This window comes from Panulirus ornatus, chromosome 9 (assembly GCF_036320965.1).
Source record: "Panulirus ornatus isolate Po-2019 chromosome 9, ASM3632096v1, whole genome shotgun sequence".
NCBI classification, from domain to species: Eukaryota; Metazoa; Arthropoda; class Malacostraca; order Decapoda; family Palinuridae; genus Panulirus; species Panulirus ornatus.
The window spans coordinates 56,039,330-56,061,938 of NC_092232.1; the positions used below are offsets into that span (position 1 = coordinate 56,039,330).

The window sequence follows — 22,609 nt, forward strand, 5'->3', positions numbered from 1 at the left end:
TTATAGTATTATTGTTGCTGAAGGCAACATTTAAGTAAAGGATTTAAGTAACATGGGAAGTAAAGGATGGAGTGAAAAAGATTCTGGGAGATCGGGGCCTGAACATACAGGAGGGCGAGACGTGCAGGGAATAGACAATAAAAGGCCACATTCGCTCACACTTAATTTCTAGCTATTATGTGCAATGCACCAAAACCACAGCTCCCTTTCCACATCCAGGCCCCACAAAAATTCCACGGTTTACCCTAGACACTTCACATGCCCTGGTTCTGTCAAATGACAGCAAGTCGACCCCGGTATACCACATCGTTCCAATTCACCCTATTCCTTGCACGCCTTTCACCCTCCTGCATGTTCAGGACCCGATCGCTCTAAATCCTTTCCACTCCATCCTTCCAACTCTAATTTGGTCTCCCATTTCTCCTTGTTCCCTCCGCCTCAAACACGTATATCCTCTTTGCCAATATTTCCTCACTCATTATCTCGATATGTCCAAACCATTTCAACACACCCTCTTCTGCTCTCTCAAACACACTGTTTATTACCGCACATCTCTCTTACCCTTTCATTACTTAATCAAACCACCTCACACCACATATTGTCCTCAAGCATTTCATTTCCTACACATTCACCCTCCTCCGTACAACCCTATCTACAGCCCATACCTCGCAACCATATAACATTGTTGGAACCACTATTCCTTGAAGCATACCCATTTTTGCTCTCCGAGATAATATTCTCGAAATTTCACACAATCTTCAACGCTCCCAGAACCTTCGCCCCCTCTCCCACACTGACTCACTTCCGCTTCCATGGTTCCATCCGCTGCTAAGTCCACTCCCAGATATCTAAAACACTTCACTTCCTCCAGTTTTTCTCCATTCAAACTTACCTCCCAGTTAACTTGTACCTCACCCTACTGAATCTAATAACCTGGCTCTTATTCACATTTACTTTAAACTTTCTCCTTTTACACACTTTACCAAACTCAGTCACCAACTTCAGCAGTTTCTCATCAGGATCAGTCACTAACGCTGTATCATCAGCGAACAACAGCTGACTCACTTCCCAGGCCCTCTCATCCACAACAGACTGCATACTTGCCTCTCTCTCCAAAACTCTTGCATTCACCGCACTAACAACCCTATCCATAAACAAATTAAACCATGCAGACATTACGCACCCCTGCCGCAAACCAACATTCACTGGGAACCATTCACTTTCCTCTCTTCCTATTGGCACATATGCCTTGCATCCTCGACAAAAACTTTTCACTGCTTCTAGCAACTTGCCTCCTACACCATATACTCTTAAAACCTTCCACAAAGTACCTCTATCCACCATATCATATGCCTTTTCCAGATCCATAAATGTTACATACAAATCCATCTGTTTTTCCAAGTATTTTTCACATACATTCTTCAAAGCAAACACCTGATCCACACATCCTCTACCACTTTTGAAACCACACTGCTCTTCCCCAACCTGATGCTCTGTACATGCCTTCACCCTCTCAATCAATACCCTTCCATATAATTTCCCAGGAATACTCTACAAAATTATGCCTCTGAAATTTGAACACTTTATCCCCTTTGCCTTTGCATATTGGCACTATGCATGCATTTCTCCAATCCTCAGGCACTTTACCGTGATCCATACATACATTGAATATCCTTACCAAACAATCAACAACACAGTCACCCACTTTTTTAATGAATTCCACTGCAATACCATCCAAACCTGCTGCCTTGCCGGCTTTCATCTTCCGCAAAGCTTTCACTACCTCTTCTCTGTTTAACAAACCATTTTCCCTGACCCTCTCACTTCGTACACCACCCCGACCAAAACACCCTATATATGCCATTCTATCATCAATCACATTCAACAAACATTAAAAAAACTCACTTCATCTCCTCACTTCATCACTACTTGTTATTACCTCCTTATTAGCCCCCTTCACCGATGTTTCTATTTGATCTCTTGTCTTACGCACGTTATTTACCTCCTTCCAAAATATCTAATGATACTCTCACCCCAACTCTCATTTGCCCTCTTTTTCACCTCCTGCACCTTTCTCTTGACCTCCTGCCGCTTTCTTTATACATTTCCCAGTCATTTGCACAACTTCCCTCTAAGAATCGTCCAAACGCCTCTCTCTTCTCTTTCACTAATAACCTTACGTCTTCATCCCACTACTCTACCTTTTCTAACCTGCCCACCTCTCACCTTTCTCATGCCACAAGCATCTTTGGCGCAAGCCATTACTGCTTTCCTAAAAACATATATATATATATATATATATATATATATATATATATATATATATATATATTATATAAAAGCTTTGCGGAAGATGAAAGCCGGCAAGGCAGCAGGTTTGGATGGTATTGCAGTGGAATTTATTAAAAAAGGGGGTGACTGTATTATTGACTGGTTGGTAAGGTTATTTAATGTATGTATGACTCATGGTGAGGTGCCTGAGGATTGGCGGAATGCGTGCATAGTGCCATTGTACAAAGGCAAAGGGAATAAGAGTGAGTGCTCAAATTACAGAGGTGTAAGTTTGTTGAGTATTCCTGGTAAATTATATGGGAGGGTATTGATTGAGAGGGTGAAGGCATGTACAGAGCATCAGATTGGGGAAGAGCAGTGTGGTTTCAGAAGTGGTAGAGGATGTGTGGATCAGGCGTTTGCTTTGAAGAATATATGTGAGAAATACTTAGAAAAGCAAATGGATTTGTATGTAGCATTTATGGATCTGGAGAAGGCATATGATAGAGTTGATAGAGATGCTCTGTGGAAGGTATTAAGAATATATGGTGTGGGAGGAAAGTTGTTAGAAGCAGTGAAAAGTTTTTATCGAGGATGTAAGGCATGTGTACGTGTAGGAAGAGAGGAAAGCGATTGGTTCTCATTGAATGTAGGTTTGCGGCAGGGGTGTGCGATATCTCCATGGTTGTTTAATTTGTTTATGGATGGGGTTGTTAGGGAGGTGAATGCAAGAGTTTTGGAAAGAGGGGCAAGTATGAAGTCTGTTGGGGATGAGAGAGCTTGGGAAGTGAGTCAGTTGTTGTTCGCTGATGATACAGCGCTGGTGGCTGATTCATGTGAGAAACTGCAGAAGCTGGTGACTGAGTTTGGTAAAGTGTGTGAAAGAAGAAAGTTAAGAGTAAATGTGAATAAGAGCAAGGTAATTAGGTGCAGTAGGATTGAGGGTCAAGTCAATTGGGAGGCAAGTTTGAATGGAGAAGGGCTGGAGGAAGTAAAGTGTTTTAGATATCTGGGAGTGGATCTGGCAGCGGATGGAACCATGGAAGCGGATCATAGGGTGGGGTGGGGGGGGGGGGGAATCCTGGGAGCCTTGAAGAACGTGTGGAAGTCGAGAACATTATCTCGGAAAGCAAAAATGGGTATGTTTGAAGGAATAGTGGTTCCAGCAATGTTGTATGGTTGCGAGGCGTGGGCTATGGATAGAGTTGTGCGCAGGAGGATGGATGTGCTGGAAATGAGATGTTTGAGGACAATGTGTGGTGTGAGGTGGTTTGATCGAGTAAGTAACGTAAGGGTAAGAGATGTGTGGAAGTAAAAAGAGCGTGGTTGAGAGAGCAGAAGAGGGTGTTTTGAAATGGTTTGGGCACATGGAGAGAATGAGTGAGGAAAGATTGACCAAGAGGATATATGTGTAGGAGGTGGAGGGAACGAGGAGAAGTGGGAGACCAAATTGGAGGTGGAAAGATGGAGTGAAAAAGATTTTGTGTGATCGGGGCCTGAACATGCAGGAGGGTGAAAGGAGGGCAAGGAATAGAGTGAATTGGATCGATGTGGTATACCGGGGTTGACGTGCTGTCAGTGGATTGAATCAGGGCATGTGAAGCGTCTGGGGTAAACCATGGAAAGTTGTGTAGGTATGTATATTTGCGTGTGTGGACGTATGTATATACATGTGTATGGGGGTTTGTAGGGCCATTTCTTTCGTCTGTTTCCTTGCGCTACCTCGCAAACGTGGGAGACAGCGACAAAGCAAAAAAAAAAAAAAAAAAAAAAAAAATATATATATATATATATATATATATATATATATATATATATATATATATATATATATATATATATGATGCATTGAATAACTCGCCTCGACGGCCTTATGTGACCCAACCTAACTCATGCGAATTAATCTTCGTCTGATTGCAGTTGCTTTTGAATTTTTTTTGATACTTTTTTTTCTGAAGCTTCTAGCACGATTAAACTAAGAAGTGTGTCAGGGTAGGATATGACTCTACTTGTTTTGAAATAATCGGTGAATTCATTGTCACTGCTGCTTCCAGATACTGTTATTCGCTGCGAGTTCTTGTACGAAGGCCAGAGGTGATGAAGCTATACTCGCGCTGCCGTGTGCCTGATATCTAAACAGGAAAAACCTTAATGACAAGTGTCTTCACCAGCCGCGAACCTTATACAGAGGTTCTTCATTCTAAAATGTTGCTAAGGTTATCTGTTTCTGATTCGAATCGTATTGAGGTTGATCGCAAGTCTTTGCCTTGGAATGTGACACATCCAGAGTTACGAACAAATCACTGACCTCATAACGGAAGAGGATCGTCTCCAATGGTTTTCTCAGTGGTGCTGTTTGTACCAGGCTCAGCGCTCTGGTTGGTGACTACTTACCCTGATTATGGCGGCTGGTGAGGACCAGTACCTGGCTCTATGTGGTGAGACTCACCTGGGCACTGACTGGTGAGGTTGTGGAGGCCGACGCAGTACCTGGCTTCAACGGCTTCCACCACACCCGCCCAGTCCTCACACTCTAGCGTCCACAGCACCAAGGCCGTTGTCTCCTGCCTGCTGACCAATGGACACCATTAACCACTCGTCTACAGTGATACACTCAATAACAGCTGAAATCAAGTGTGATAACACAATGATACAGGAGGGGATTTATACCAAGCTCTGTGACCAGGATTGATAATTCATTTTAGCATTAGGGACAAGTGTGGCGACCATCTAATTCCTTGTAATGATCATGTAAAGGCATGTTTCAGTTATGAGAATAACTTGAAAAAGCTGATTGAAAAATGGAAATAACTTATGAAACTTGGATGGTTTTAGGACTAAACTTTGCTACCTTAAAGGTGTTATCTGAAGGATTTAGTGACGAGGACGCAGTCTTAGATAAGAAGGTGGTCAGTTTAGCTACAGATATTTATATGATGATCCTAATATCCACAGAGAATTCTTGGGTCTTTGTGCATGTCTGTTTGTTTCTTGGCTGATGTAGTTGGTGGTGGTTTTGTTGGGAGATAGCGACAAAGTATAATAAATATGAATAGATAAATATATATATTCCTTCGTCTGTTTCCTTGGGCTACATCACGATCTCGGAAGACAGCGAAAAGTATTATAGATAGCAGGAAAGAGACTTTGCTATTCATAAAATAACAGTGTCCGACTAACCTCCAGTAACCGTGAAAGGGGGGTGGGATGGGGATGGTGGATAAGCAATGTGATATAAATTGGACTTGTAAACCACACTGGAGAAAATGATATGGCACTACCCAAGGGTGAGACATATAAAACCCTACTTTCCAAAGGGTCTGGTCGTAACAAGAGGCCTGAAGAATACCCGTAATGTCGACCAGATAAAGAAAAAAAAAAAATGCTTATTGCGGTCACTTACAGGTCTGCTGGCTCGGAGAGGGAGGGAGGGTTCCTAGTAGTGTGGTAGGGACGTGGTGTGACGCAAGGGTCCCACCTCATGCCGCTGGAGGCCCCGCTCCCAGACTCGGCCGACACGGCAAAACGAACCCCAGGATTTCCCTCCCCTGGCACCTCGAAGTCTCCCAAGGTCATGTTGACGGCACTCACGTTGCCCACACTGGTCCAGTACAAGTTAGTCTGGGAAACAGATCACACTGGTATAAGTTATTCTGGGAAACAGATCACGCTGGTCCATTAAAAGTTAGTCTGGGAAACAGATCACGCTGGTCCATTAAAAGTTAGTCTGGGAAACAGATCACACTGGTATAAGCTATTCTGGGAAACAGATCACGCTGGTCCAGTACGAGTTAGTCTGGGAAACAGATCACGCTGGTCCAGTACGAGTTAGTCTGGGAAACAGATCACACTGGTATAAGTTATTCTGGGAAACAGAACACACTGGTCCAGTACGAGTTAGTCTGGAAACAGATCACACTACTCTAGTATAAGTTAGTCTGGGAAACATCACACTGGTCCAGTACAAGTTAGTCTAGGACACTGGTCACTGGCAGTGCAAGTTAGTCTGGAAGGTGGATCATACTGGTCCAGAGCAAGTTATTCTGGGAGGCAGAGCGTGCTGGTCCAGTGAATGTTCATCGTGGAGGTAAAACACATTGGTCCAAGAGAAGCTAGTCTGGGACATTGGTCCACTGCACGTTAATCCGGGACGTCCATTTTCTTATTAACAATTACAGATAAACACACAAGGTAGAGTGATAATGTTGCAGTACATAGGACGTGGGTTATGCTGCAGTGCACGAGATGTAGGTAATGCTGTAATATATGATACAAGAGCAATGATTCATCGCATTATACTTGGAAAATGCTGCCTTACGTAGCAGAAGGAAAATGTTACAGTACATGGTAAGTGGGTAATGTTGCAGTACATGGTAAATGGGTAATGTTGCAGTACATGGTAAATGGGTAATGTTGCAGTACATGGTAAATGGGTAATGTTGCAGTACATGGTAAATGGGTAATGTTGCAGTACATGGTAAATGGGTAATGTTGCAGTACATGGTAAATGGGTAATGTTGCAGTACATGGTAAATGGGTAATGTTGCAGTACATGGTAAGTGGGTAATGTTGCAGTACATGGTAAGTGGGTAATGTTGCAGTACATGGTAAGTGGGTAATGTTGCAGTACATGGTAAGTGGGTAACGCTGCAGTACATGGTAAGTGGGTAACGCTGCAGAATATAGTACGTAGGGAGTGCTGTAAAACATGATATGCGAATAATGGTGTAGCATATTTCATCAGGATAATGCTGTATTATGTGATATGTTGCGGTAATTAGTTCGCGGGTAATGTTGCAGTATATGGTAAGTGCCTTATGATGAGTAGGCAGTATGTGGGTAATGCTGAGTAGGTAGTGTGTAGGTAATGCTGCCGTTCATGGTACATGGGTAATGCTACAGTACATGGTAAATGGGTAATGCTGCAGTACATGATAGGTGGGTAATGGTGCCCTGTACGTGGAAGTACTCAAACTGACCGTGCAGGGTTGCTTGGTGTCCAAGCCGTCCGTACACACGTACACAGTATAGCTGCTGACACCGGTATCCTCGCAGCTCCACCTGGTGAGTAGATTTCTTCATTGTAAGACGTCCTAAGCTACAGATGAACGCATCAGTAACTGTAATAATTTAGTATATGATGTACACAGTCATCATGCATTGACTTAAAGGTGTGATAGGTTAAGACGAATTAAACAGGATTCATTTGCCGCAGTGGACTTGTAGCTGTATAATGATAAATGGGTAAGAACTACTCTGGTCTGTCCTATCCAGGATCATCTGGAAGTCATGTCCGAGGAATGATGGCGTTCAAGGAAAGTGGATTCACACAGGAATTGCAGACGATCATTATGGTGATGACTTCGCTCAGGTCAAATGCCAGCGCGAGTATGTATTTTTTTTTCGGTTTTAGAGAATGATAAACTATAGCACTGGCGACTCGAAGCATTACATCCGTTGTTAACATGTCAGTGAGAGAGAGAGAGAGAGAGAGAGAGAGAGAGAGAGAGAGAGAGAGAGAGAGAGAGAGAGAGAGAGAGAGAGAGAGAGAGAGAGAGAGAGAAATCCTACAGGATAAGCCATGTGTTATTTTCCTCTGTAAATGGCTGCATTCTCTAGTTTTCATGTGGAATTCATCGATACCACAGCTTCCTATCCACAACCAAGCCCCACAGACCTTTTTATGTTTTACTCCGGATGCTTCATGTCCCTCGGTTCAGTCCTCTGAAAGCACGTTGACCCTAGTATACCACATCGTTCAAAATCTTTTTCACTCCATCCTTTCATCTCCAATTTGGTCTACCAGTTCTCCTGGTTCCCTTCAGACACGTATATCCTATTTGTTAACCTCTCCTCACTCATTCTCTCCATATGTCCAAATCATTTAAGCACACCCTCTTCGGCTCTTTCAACTACACTGCTTTTATTACCACACCTCTCCCACCTTTTCATTACCATCACTACATATTGTCCTCATACATTTCCATTACATCCTCCCTCCTCCACACAACCTTATCTGTAGCCCATGCCTCTTATCCATACAACATTTCTAGGACTGCTATACCTTCAAACATATCCATTTTTGCCCTTCCAGTTGACGTTCTCTCTTTCCACACATTCTTCAGTGCTCCCAGAACAGTAGCCCCCTTCCCCGCCCAATGACTCTCTTCTATGCTTCCACTCACCGCTGTTTCCACTCCCAGGTATCTAGAAACACTTCTCTACCTCCAACTTTTCTCTATTCAAACTGATATCTCTACTAAATTGTCCTTCTGACTTGCTAAACCCAATACCCTCGTTTTTTTTATTCACATTTACTCATCTCTCTCCCTTCATACTTTCTCCAAACGCAGTCACCCACTTCTGCAGTTTCTCACTCGAATCTGCCATCAGATTAGTTTATGTATTCATTACCAGGATAATGGACGATAGGAGACTACATGCGTGTGGGTTTCCTCGGCTGTCCTGGATTTCACAAACAGCTTTAAGAAGGGCTCGATTTTGCACACTCTCTATTAAAAACTCATAGTCCAGTCTCTCCGATAATATCGAAAATTTTATCCCAGGCGATCCGAGTGATATTTCAATGGAAGGCGGCACGGATGTCATGGTCATCACTTACGGCAGAACGATATGGACACAGACGCGATCCTTAAGCACTTCGACGGTACGACCCTCGAGCACGACGACCCTGGTATGATGACCCGTCTTTTGAACTAATCATTATGGGTCCTGTAAGTCACAGGGCCAGACCTTACGGATGGTATCGTCGTGTTAATGAGGCCTATTGTGCTAGTGTTGTGTTATTCAGGGAGAGACGAGTTCCCATGTACAATAATTGATGAACTATATACATCCACAGATATTATGTCTGCCTGACACTCGCTAAGGCACGTCTATATACATTCGTTCCCAAAAAGGACACAGAGCCGTGGAAAAAATATAAACAAGTGCAATAACAAAGGCACCAGGATGTTGGGTACTGCACCTGAGTTCGTAGAGAGAGTGTGGATGAAGGACTACAACAGGGAGTGTGGGGGCGTCTGGCATCGTTCTAGCTGCCCCCACCATCACGACTGACGTCACGCTGCTCCTGCCCTCACTGTTTGCTGCCGTAACCACCACCCTGCAGCATCAGCACAGTGTTAACCTCCGTCACCTCCACAATGCAGCCCCAACACATTATTATTAACCTCCACCCTGCAGCCCCAACATAGTTAATCTCCACCTTCCAGCCCCAACAAAGAGTTAGCCTCCGTCACCTCCACAATGCAGCCCCAACACATTGTTAACCTCCACCCTGCAGCCCCAGCATATTGTTAACCTCCACCTTGCAGCCTCAACAAAGAGTTGACCTCCATCACCTCCACCATGCAGCCCCAACATATTGTTAATCTCCACCTTCCAGCCCCAACAAAGAGTTAGCCTCCGTCACCTCCACCATGCAGCCCCAACACATTGTTAACTTCCACCCTGCTGCTTCAACACATTGTTAACCACCATCCTGTAGCCCCAACACATTGTTAGCCTCCACTCTGCAGTGTTAACCTCCGTCATCTCCACCCTGCAGTACCAACACAGTGTTAACCTCCGTCACCTCCACCATGCAGCCTCGACACTTTTGTAACCTTCACCCTGCAGCCCCAACACATTGTTATCCTCCACCTTCCAGCCCCAACAAAGAGTTAACCTCAGTGACATCCACCATGCAGCCCCAACACATTGTTAATCTCCACCCTGCAGCTCCAACACATTGTTAACCTCCACCCTCCAGCACCAACATAGTGGTAACCTCCGTCACCACCACCATGCAGCCCCGGTCCATTGTTAACCTCCATCCTGCAGTCCCAACACACTGTCTACCTCCACTCTCTAGCACCAAGACAGCGTTAACCTCCGTAATCCCCACTCTGCGCGCCAACACAGTGTTAACCTTCACACTGCGGCACCAACACAGCGTTAACCTCCGGCACCTCCACCATGCATCCCGAACACATTGTTAACCTCCATCCTACAGCCCCAACACATTGGTAACCTCCACCTTGCAGCCCAAAAACAGTGTTAACCTCCGTCACCTCCACCTTGCAGCACCAACACATTGTTAACCTCCACCTTCCAGCCCCAAAATATTGTCAAATTCCTCTCTGCAGCACCAACACAGTGTTAATCTCCACCATGGAGCCCCAAACACATTGTTAACCTCCACCCTGCAGCCCCAACCCCGTGTTAACCTCCGCCACCTCCACCCTGAAGCCCCAACAAAGTGTTAACCTTCACCCTGCAGACCAACACATTGCTAACCTCCACCCTGCAGCCCCAACGCAGTGTTAACCTCCGCCACCTCCACCATGCAGCCCCAACACATTGTTTATCTCCAACCTCCATCCCCAACATATTGTTAGCCTCCACTCTGCAGCACCAACACAGTGTTAACCTCCGCCAATTCCACCATGCAGTCCCAACACATTGTTAACCTCCACCCTGTAGTCCCAACCCAGTGTTAACCCCTGCTCCCTTCACCCTGCAGCCCCAACACATTATCAACCTCCACCCTGCAACACCAACAAAATGTTAACCTCCACCCTGTAGCAACAACACATTGTTAACCTCCACCCTGAAGCCCCGGCACAGTGTTAACCTCCGCCACCTCCACCTTGCAGCTCCCACACACAGTTAACATCCACTCTGCAGCCCTAACACAGTGTTACCCTCCGTCACCTCCACCATGCAGCCCCCAAACATTGTTAACCACCACCCTACAGCCCCAACACAGAATGAACCTCCACCCTGCAGCACCAACACAGTGGTAACCACCGTCACCACCATGCAGCCCGAACACATTGTTAACCTCCACCCTGCAGCCCCAACACATTGGTAACCACCTTGCAACCCAAACAGAGGTTAACCTCCGCCACCTCCACCCTGCAGCCCTACCACACTGTTAACATCCACTCTGTAGCCCTATCACAGTGTTACCCTTCGTCACCTCCACCATGCAGCCCTAAAACATGGTTAACCCCCACCCTGCAGCCCCAACACAGTGTGAACCTCCACCCTGCAGCACCAACACAATGTTAATTTCCACCGCTTTCACCAACACATTCTTATCCCTCACCACCTCCACATGTTCCAGGTGAGGATTAAGGGTGGGGGAAAGGGGAAATGAGCACCTACCTGTAAGAGGCGTCGCTAGACAAGTTGTGGAAAACGGCGAAGGTGTCCCCCACTAGGACGGGTTCAACTGCTTCTCCTCTGTAAAATACGCAGCGATTAGTCATCTGTCAGCCATGATACGCTTCACTATCACTCAGGCATTTTTTTGGATAATTCTCTTTATATATATATATATATATATATATATATATATATATATATATATATATATATATATATATATAATTTTTTTTTCTTTCTTTCTTTCTTTATTTATTTTGCTTTGTCGGTGTCTCCCGCGTTTGCGAGGTAGCGCAAGGAAACAGACGAAAGAAATGGCCCAACCCACCCCCATACACATGTATATACATACACGTCCACACACGCAAATATACATACCTATACATCTCAATGTACACACACATATATATATATATATATATATATACACACACAGACATATACATAGATACACATGTACATAATTCATACTGTCTGCTTTTATTTATTCCCATCGCCACCTCGCCACACATGGAACAACAACCCCCTCCCCCCTCATGTGTGCGAAGTAGCGCTAGGAAAAGAAAACAAAGGCTCCATTCGTTCACACTCAGTCTCTAGCCGTCATGCAATAATGCACCGAAACCACAGCTCCCTTTCCACATCCAGGCCCTACAGAACTTTCCATGGTTTACCCCAGACGCTTCACATGCCCTGGTTCAATCCACTGACAGCACGTCGACCCGGGTATACCACATCGTTCCAATTCACTCTATTCCTTGCATGCCTTTCACCCTCCTGCATGTTCAGGCCCCGATCACTCAAAATCTTTTTCACTCCATCTTTCCACCTCCAATTTGGTCTCCCACTTCTCCTTGTTCCCTCCACCTCTGACACATATATCCTCTTGGTCAATCTTTCCTCACTCATGCTCTCCATGTGACCATACACACACACACATATATATATATATATATATATATATATATATATATATATATATATATATATATATATATATATATATATTCACACACATAATTTTTCCATACAGAATTGGAAGTGGTTTAGCTGGGGGAAACTGGGAAAAAGACTATTTTCTAGCAATTAAAGAGTTTACAAGGGTGGTCAGACAATATGATACTAAAGTTGAAATTGTTGGTAAAGTTGAGTAAAAATGATTTTATGAAACTAGTCATTAGAACAATTAGGAAAACAGGTAAACATTACTTTGGGCAAAAAGAAAACGGTACAGATGCCACCTCACTGAGGTTTTAGAAACCTATGCTCCTTATTGACATTAATTGTGTGACAACTGTAGGTGTCTTAATGTGTACTGGATAGCCATGAATAGTTACAGAAGATGAAAAACAAGCAATGCTCTTGGTGGCTTGTCATAATACATCAGAAATACATTTATATGAGCTATGTTTAAGGTACAACAGAAGCTTTATTTTGTGGTTCAACTAACTGGAAAGCTCATGTATGTGGACTTTGCAATGTCTCCTAATACGAATACATATTGAAATAATCTGTATCGATACAGTTCTGTCCAGTGTGTTTCATGAATGTCTTATCAGAATTGCAGAAAGCTGTTGTTCAATGAAAAACTTCAGGAAAGCCTGAACTTGAGAAACTAGGCATCATAGTGTCTGAATGATTCAAAGTTAAACAATAGAAGGTACATCAATTTCATGCCCGGTGCTGAATTATTTATGCAGTTTGTATTTATTCACCTGTACTGTTCCTTAAAACTGTTATTGATGTATACAGAAATACAGCACTTTGAAACTGGTGTAAAGAGTTTTTCTTGTAACACGTTTAGGGGATTTATCCCTGGGGATAGGGGAGAAAATACTTCCCACGTATTCCGTGCGTGTCGTAGAAGGCGACTAAAAGGGAAGGGAGCGGGGGGCTGGAAATCCTCCCCTCTCGTTTTTTTTTTTTTTTTTCTAATCTTCCAAAAGGAGGAACAGAGAAGGGGGCCAGGTGAGGTTATTCCCTCAAAGGCTCAGTCCTCTGTTCTTAACGCTACCTCGCTATCGCGGGAATGGCGAATAGTATGAAAGAAAACACACACACACACACACATATATATATATACACATATATATATATATATATATATATATATATATATATATATATATATATATTTATCTATTTATTTATTTTGCTTTGTCGCTGTCTCCCTCGTTTGCGAGGTAGCGCAAGGAAACAGACGAAAGAAATGGCCCAACCCATCCCCATACACAATGTATATACATATACGTCCACACACGCAAATATACATACCTATACATCTCAATGTACACATATATATACACACACAGACACATACATATATACCCATGCACACAATTTACACTGTCTGCCTTTATTCATTCCCATCGCCAACTCGCCACACATGGAATACCATCCCCCTCCCCCCTCATTTGTGCGAGGTAGCACTAGGAAAAGACAACAGAGGCCCCATTCGTTCACACTCAGTCTCTAGCTGTCAAGCAATAATGCCCGAAACCACAGCTCCCTTTCCACATCTAGGCCCCTACACAACTTTCCATGGTTTACCCCAGACGCTTCACATGCCCTGATTCAATCCACTGACAGCACGTCAACCCCGGTATACCACATCGATCCAATTCACTCTATTCCTTGCCCGCCTTTCACCCTCCTGCATGTTCAGGCCCCGATCACACAAAATCTTTTTCACTCCATCTTTCCACCTCCAATTTGGTCTCCCACTTCTCCTCGTTCCCTCCACCTCCGACACATATATCCTCTTGGTCAATCTTTCCTCACTCATTCTCTCCATGTGCCCAAACCATTTCAAAACACCCTCTTCTGCTCTCTCAACCACGCTCTTTTTATTTCCACACATCTCTCTTACCCTTGCATTACTTACTCGATCAAACCACCTCACACCACACATTGTCCTCAAACCTCTCATTTCCAGCACATCCACCCTCCTGCGCACAACTCTATCCATAGCCCACGCCTCGCAACCATACAACATTGTTGGAACCACTATTCCTTCAAACATACCCATTTTTGCTTTCAGAGATAATGTTCTCGACTTCCACACATTCTTCAAGGCTCCCAGGATTTTCGCCCCCTCCCCTACCCTACGATTCACTTCCGCTTCCATGGTTCCATCCGCTGCCAGATCCACTCCCAGATATCTAAAACACTTTACTTCCTCTAGTTTTTCTCCATTCAAACTTACCTCCCAGTTGACTTGACCCTCAACCCTACTGTACCTAATACCCTTGCTCTTATTCACATTTACTCCTAACTTTCTTCTTTCACACACTTTACCAAACTCAGTCACCAGCTTCTGCAGTTTCTCACATGAATCAGCCACCAGCGCTGTATCATCAGCGAACAACAACTGACTCACTTCCCAAGCTCTCTCATCCCCAACAGACTTCATACTTGCCCCTCTTTCCAAAACTCATGCATTCACCTCCCTAACAACCCCATCCATAAACAAATTAAACAACCATGGAGACACCACACACCCCTGCCGCAAACCTACATTCAATGAGAACCAATCGCTTTCCTCTCTTCCTACACGTACACATGCCTTACATCCTCGATAAAAACTTTTCACTGCTTCTAACAACTTGCCTCCCACACCATATATTCTTAATACCTTCCACAGAGCATCTCTATCAACTCTATCATATGCCTTCTCCAGATCCATAAATGCTACATACAAATCCATTTGCTTTTCTAAGTATTTCTCACATACATTCTTCAAAGCAAACACCTGATCCACACATCCTCTACCACTTCTGAAACCACACTGCTATATATATATATATATATATATATATATATATATATATATATATATATATATATATATATATATATATTATCCCTTGGGATAGGGGAGAAAGAATACTTCCCACGTATTCCCTGCGTGTCGTAGAAGGCGACTAAAAGGGGAGGGAGCGGGGGGCTGGAAATCCTCCCCTCTATTTTTTTTTTAATTTTCCAAAAGAAGGAACAGAGAAGGAGGCCAGGTGAGGATATTCCCTCAAAGGCCCAGTCCTCTGTTCTTAACGCTACCTCGCTAATGCGGGAAATGGCGAACAGTTTGAAGATATATATATATATATATATATATATATATATATATATATATATATATATATATATATATATATATATATATATAAAGACAGAAATTAGTTATAGCAGGTCCTGTAAAGGACAACTAGAGATGGATAAGTGAATGACTTACCTATGGTCATCGCTGGTTGCTCTGACCAAGTAGGAGAAGTCTGGACCGTTGTGGAGGAGAGGTGGGACAGGTCGCCAGGCCACCGTCAGGTCTCGCAGTCCCCGGTAATCTCCGGTGACCTGATATGTTCCAGGTCCTACGGTTGGTGCAGTCTCCGGCGCTGAGACACAGGAAAGGCATGATATTTTTAAGTTCTCACCAGCTGACCTGCTTTAGACTGGGGAGGGGCACCATGATGATGCAACAGTGGCCCTGGTACATGACAGGCTTAGCGTTAGGGGACATCATAGTAGCAGTGAACCTTGCTCTAGCCAACATCCTCACTCACCTGCTTGAGGCGTGGTGGTAGATCTGGACGACCACGTCGACCACCAACCGTCGTCTTCCAGGGTGTAGGGCGCGGCGCCCGAGCGGAGGCGAACGCGCACCTCGTACTCCTGCCACCAGTACTGAACCTCCACTTGAGCCTCTCCTATCTTACAGCTCTCACTGCAGCACCTCTGCGCTTCACGCTGTAGTATGGACATAAGTACGTCCCGTGAGTAAATGTATTGCTCAGTTTGAATGTAGTGCTTGGGTGGTGTTTCGCTTCTTCAAGCTGCTCAAAGGGCTAGAGGGAGAAACAGATGGAAGACAATGCGTGAGTTATTAGAATGGCATGCTACTCTACCCTTCCTGTAGAAGACGTGACAGGTCTCAGCAACATCAATTTCCCACTAGACAAGATGTATGCGTCAAAACTGCTTTCGCCCCCTGTGTTTTGGTGTCCAACCTAGTCAGCTAACAAATCACAGCTCGAGCAGCAGAGACGCAGTTGTTCTTACTAGTTATTTCAGTATAATCCCCCTCCTTTCTCCTCTTATTGAGTGGTATTTACCTACCACTGCCTATGGCTGAGTTGTTGGTTAAGGTGGGGGTATATTGTGCAGGGCTCCTCACCTACCACCGTAAGAAGCCGAGAAGGAAGTTATACGGGCGTTATGTCCTGGTACTTTGTGAAAAGATTTACGTGCTATACTGTAAGCTTATGTGAACATATGAAGTTATGATTGAACGAGATCCTTCTCTTTAGCTTATGAGGCGATAAACATCTACCTGTTACAAAAAAAAAAAAAAAAGTGATGAAATGAAAAACAATTGAAAGACTCATCTCTGTCTACTCGGAGGCTAACGGGCCTGTTCTGTTGATAGAAGAGTATCGGATAGTGAATATTTCTGTGGCTGATCGGTTATTTATGTTGGCTATGAAAAAGTAACTAGAGACTGAGCTTCGGCCTCACACGTCGTATATCCAGGAGAATTTCAAAGTCTCCTCCATGTACAAATGCGTTGAGCTGTAGACCACTGTCTCTCACTAGGGTGAGGGTAACGTGCCTCTTAACTTGCACCTGTGCATGCTCGAGTGTTCCGATTCTGGTTAAAGAACAAAACCTTTCATTCTCCATGGAAATATACTGACACATCTCATCCCTTAGAATTATGGCCGTTCTGACCCCTCTAACTATCGTCCTATTGCTTTGACATTGACCATTTCCAGTCTTTGAATCCCTCCCAAAGTCACATATCTTTAAACACCTCGAAAATCACAGTCTTCTCTTTGATCACCAGTATGGTTTTGGTAACGCGAAATCCTCTGGTGATGTACTTTCCTATCTTACTAAGTCCCGGTCATCATCCCTGAAAGATTTTAAGGAGTCGTGTGTAGTTGCCCTTAACATATCTAAGGCTGTTGGCAGGGTGTGGCATAGGGGTCTCATTTCTAAGCTTCCCTCTTTTGACTTCCCTCCTTCACTTTGCTCCTGCATATCTAGGTTCCTTTCCGGCCGATCTATCTCTGTGGTCGTTGATGGACTAAACCTCCCTCCTTTTCTCCAACAGCCGTGTCCATCAAGGTTATGTCCTATCCCCTACACTTTTACTCATATTTTCAACGATTTTCTCTTTCACAAATAATCCAATGCACTAATATGCTGACGACTCAACAATGCATTCATCCACATCCTTTGACACTGCTCTCTCGTTTCACTCGATCTGCACCTCATCTTGACACAGCTTCATCAATAAACAGACTTGGACAGGATATCTCTGTGGGTTACACAGAATCTTGTTAATTTTAATGCTTCCAAGATCCAGTTTTTATCCATCTCTATCGAAAACTCCTCACAACTCTCTTCTCTCATTTGCAGTTTCACCTCTTGACTCAATGAATATACCTGATATTACTGTAGCATCCACTTTTTCTTGAAAACCCCCACATCACAGGAATAGCTAAGTCTGCCTCTAAGAAACTGGGTGTCCTGTTTAGATGTCGAAAATTCTTTTCTTCTGAACAGTTGCTCTGTTTATCCAAAGGATTGATTGGTCATTGTATGAAGAACTGCTCTCATATATGGGGTGGCTCTAACTCTGCATCCTTACTTGACGGAGTTGACTTTAAAGTGGTCCGACTTATAAACTGTCTCGGGGTAACTTCCAAACTTGACCCTCTTGCCCTACGTCGCAATGTCGGTTCACTTTCCTTCTATAGGTATCACTTTAGTTTTTGCACCCGAGAGCTGGCTGTTTGTGTGCTCACACCACTAGCTAGACCATGCAATACCCGGGAAGCTGCTGCGTCACGTGATTACTGCGTGGCCATCGGCAACTCAGTGGTGGGCCGTTTTGATTACCGTTTCTTTCCCTACACCTCGAAGCTTTGGAACTCTGTTCTCATGTCTTTCCCAATCATCATGACCTGGCACATTTCATAAGATCGGGTTTTCACTTGCCTCAAAATTCGTAAATACTTTCCTTTTTTTTTTTTTTTCTTTTTATAATTCTGTATTTCAGTTAAGACCCGGCCTTTGTGTGGACTTGTCCTTGAATGGAACCTCCAATACAGGAAAAAAAAAAAAAGAACCAAAAGTGGCGACTTTTACGAACCATAATCAATACTGTCCTCGTGCATTTGACGCAATTGATGCCGGCAGGCGTGGCAGATGGGGAAAAGGTCTTATATACAAACATGTTGATGTGGCAAGGATACAGAGTCTTACTCCGATCCAGGTGGAGTTGCGTTGAGCGTTGGGCTTGAGACGATGGTCCACACGGTACACTATACAGGCCAAGCCGGCAAATACCTCCATGGGACTTGGCAGGACCCAGGTCACCCGCAGCACCCGTGATCCTTCCTCAGGTTCCACACACACTTCCTGCGCCTCATCAGGAAGCACTGCAATAAAGAACAAGTTACATTAAGACGGGTGTTCTTCGTACGTTCTTCACCGCCCCCCCTCGAGGCGCGGAGTTTTCAACATATGTGGCAATATCATACCACTCCGCTGGTACCCACCCACGGCGAAATTACTGATGTTGTGGACGAAGCTCCTGTTCCCAAGGGCGTTCTCAGTCTTCAGCAGGACGAACGCGTCTCTGTCGACAGTGGCGTACTCTGGGGGCTGCCAAGTACAGCAGGTCTTCGGGCAATCGCAGGGCCCACCGCCATCCATGCTCTGACAGTTACACTCGTTGTTTATCCTATCGGGAGAAGAATATCCTCAACGGTCTACGTGACAGTCATACCATCATAAAAGGATTAAGAACTACAATTAGATTTAGAATATTCACATAAGATTAATCAAAATTAATTGTTTCCGTTGGACCAGAACGGAAACCATATGATGATGACGTTATTTAGAACTATACAATGCTGTTCATGCAAGCTGTACTCTTACTCATGTTATTCACATAGGAGAACAATACAATGTTATTCATGCAAGCTGTACTCTTACTCATGTTATTCACATAGAACTATACAGTGTTATTAATGCAAGCTGTACTCTTGCTCATGTTATTCACATAGGAGAATACAATGTTATTCATGCAAGCTGTACTCTTACTCATGTTATTCACATAGGAGAACAATACAATGTTATTCATGCAAGCTGTACTCTTACTCATGTTATTCACATAGAACTATACAGTGTTATTCATGCAAGCTGTACTCTTGCTCATGTTATTCACATAGGAGAATACAATGTTATTCATGCAAGCTGTACTCTTACTCATGTTTTCACATAGGAGTACAATACAAGGCATGCCTTCCTCTTGTAATGCTGATGATTCATAACAATAGCTGAGTAATGCCTCATGACACTGGTGAGCCTCAAGTCTTCATTTTATCTACGCTCAAATTTCAAAATGAGTTCACGCACTATACACATTATCACTCTGGAAAGCCGAGTTCACGTACTATATCATTATCACTCTGGAAACCTGAGTTCACGTACTATATCATTATCACTCTGGAAAACTGAGTTCACGTACTATATTATTATCACTCTGGAAAACTGAGTTCACGTACTATATTATCATCACTGGAAAAAGAAGCATTAATCTCATCTTCCGCCCTTCTGTGCTTGACCATGATGACATTATATTTACGTGAAATATAACTATGATAGAAGCTCTGACACACACACATATATATATATTTTTTTTTTTTTTTTTTTTTTTTTATACTTTGTCGCTGTCTCCCGCGTTTGCGAGGTAGCGCAAGGAAACAGACGAAAGAAATGGCCCAACCCCCCCCATACACATGTACATACACACGTCCACACACACAAATATACATACCTACACAGCTTTCCATGGTTTACCCCGGACGCTTCACATGCCTTGATTCAATCCACTGACAGCACGTCAACCCCTGTATACCACATCGCTCCAATTCACTCTATTCCTTGCCCTCCTTTCACCCTCCTGCATGTTCAGGCCCCGATCACACAAAATCTTTTTCACTCCATCTTTCCACCTCCAATTTGGTCTCCCTCTTCTCCTCGTTCCCTCCACCTCCGACACATATATCCTCTTGGTCAATCTTTCCTCACTCATTCTCTCCATGTGCCCAAACCATTTTAAAACACCCTCTTCTGCTCTCTCAACCACGCTCTTTTTATTTCCACACATCTCTCTTACCCTTACGTTACTCACTCGATCAAACCACCTCACACCACACATTGTCCTCAAACATCTCATTTCCAGCACATCCATCCTCCTGCGCACAACTCTATCCATAGCCCACGCCTCGCAACCATACAACATTGTTGGAACTACTATTCCTTCAAACATACCCATTTTTGCTTTCCGGGATAATGTTCTCGACTTCCACACATTTTTCAAGGCTCCCAAAATTTTCGCCCCCTCCCCCACCCTATGATCCACTTCCGCTTCCATGGTTCCATCCGCTGACAGATCCACTCCCAGATATCTAAAACACTTCACTTCCTCCAGCTTTTCACCATTCAAACTCACCTCCCAATTGACTTGACCCTCAACCCTACTGTACCTAATAACCTTGCTCTTATTCACATTTACTCTTAACTTTCTTCTTCCACACACTTTACCAAACTCCGTCACCAGCTTCTGCAGTTTCTCACATGAATCCGCCACCAGCGCTGTATCATCAGCGAACAACAACTGACTCACTTCCCAAGCTCTCTCATCCCCAACAGACTTCATACTTGCCCCTCTTTCCAAGACTCTTGCATTTACCTCCCTAACAACCCCATCCATAAACAAATTAAACAACCATGGAGACATCACACACCCCTGCCGCAAACCTACATTCACTGAGAACCAATCACTTTCCTCTCTTCCTACACGTACACATGCCTTACATCCTCGATAAAAACTTTTCACTGCATTTAACAACTTGCCTCCCACCCCATATATTCTTAATACCTTCCACAGAGCATCTCTATCAACTCTATCATATGCCTTCTCCAGATCCATAAATGCTACATACAAATCCATTTGCTTTTCTAAGTATTTCTCACATACATTCTTCAAAGCAAACACCTGATCCACACATCCTCTACCACTTCTGAAACCACACTGCTCTTCCCCAATCTGATGCTCTGTACATGCCTTCACCCTCTCAATCAATCAATATATATATATATATATATATATATATATATATATATATATATATATATATATATATATACCTATGAGTGCACGGGGAAAATGAAACACGGAAAGTTCCCAAGTGCACTTTCGCGTAATAATCACATCATCAGGGGAGACACAAGAGAGAAATATAACAGTCAGTTGATATACATCGAAGAGACGAAGCTAGAACGCCATTTGGTAAACATGTGATTGTCCAAAACATACAACGAGCGTTCATAAACTTATCACTTTACAAATCTTAACAATAAAGTTATCTAATTTGCATCGACCATCACTAATATTAAGATTATAATTCTTTGTGTATTTAATAATCGAAGATTCAATGATATTTCTCTTGGTAATAGAGTTAGAGTTAATAACCGAGATGGCGTTACTCCAGTCAATATAATGATCATAGTTTTGAACATGATTAAACAAGGCATTTGATTCTTGTCCCATTCTTATACTATATTTGTTACTCGAGTCTAACAGAAAGATCCTTACCAGTCTGACCAACATAAAATTTATCACAGTTTCCACAAGGCACTTTATAGATGCGACCAAGAGAACTTTCTGGTGAATTCCTGATTAAGATATTCTTTATAGTATCATTATTGCTAAAGGCAACATCTACATTAAAGGATTTAAGCAACATGGGAAGCAAAGTGAAATTATTATTAGAAGGGAGAACTAAAAGATTCTTGGTGTCAATGGGAGGTTTGGGCTCAACTCTATAAAATGATTTCTTTGCTAACTTAAGGGATTTATCAATGAAAGATCTAGGGTACTTTAACTTAGATCCAATAGAATATATCTTAAACTCATCATCAATAGACTCTGGACTGCAAATACGTAATGCCCTAAGGAACATAGATTAAAATGATGATAATTCAACTGTCATGTTGAGATGAGTAATGATGGATATATGAGCATACATTGGTGGGTTTTCCGTATATGCTAAACTTAAACTTGTTTCCTTGTCTATGGATCATGCAATCT

General features: G+C 43.4%; 1 protein-coding gene across 11 annotated transcripts in view; it reads right to left on the reverse strand.

Annotated features, from left to right (window-relative positions):
• The window catches only part of LOC139750450 (uncharacterized), a 54,709-nt gene that overhangs the window by 11,286 nt on the left and 20,814 nt on the right, over window positions 1–22,609 (reverse strand). For 10 of the 11 annotated variants that reach the window (XR_011713141.1, XM_071665269.1, XM_071665275.1 and 7 more), the window contains 9 exons: window positions 19,008–19,192; window positions 18,712–18,887; window positions 16,005–16,188; window positions 15,677–15,836; window positions 11,446–11,523; window positions 9,260–9,397; window positions 7,251–7,332; window positions 5,675–5,892; window positions 4,721–4,842 (listed from right to left, as the gene is read on the reverse strand). Coding sequence is in view for 10 of the 11 variants with exons in the window: in XM_071665269.1 (XP_071521370.1) it covers window positions 4,721–4,842; window positions 5,675–5,892; window positions 7,251–7,332; window positions 9,260–9,397; window positions 11,446–11,523; window positions 15,677–15,836; window positions 16,005–16,188; window positions 18,712–18,887; window positions 19,008–19,192 (1,343 nt within the window). In the remaining variant the exon portion in view is untranslated. The remainder of the gene's footprint in view (window positions 1–4,720; window positions 4,843–5,674; window positions 5,893–7,250; window positions 7,333–9,259; window positions 9,398–11,445; window positions 11,524–15,676; window positions 15,837–16,004; window positions 16,189–18,711; window positions 18,888–19,007; window positions 19,193–22,609) is intronic. The other variant, XM_071665271.1, reaches the window with a different exon arrangement.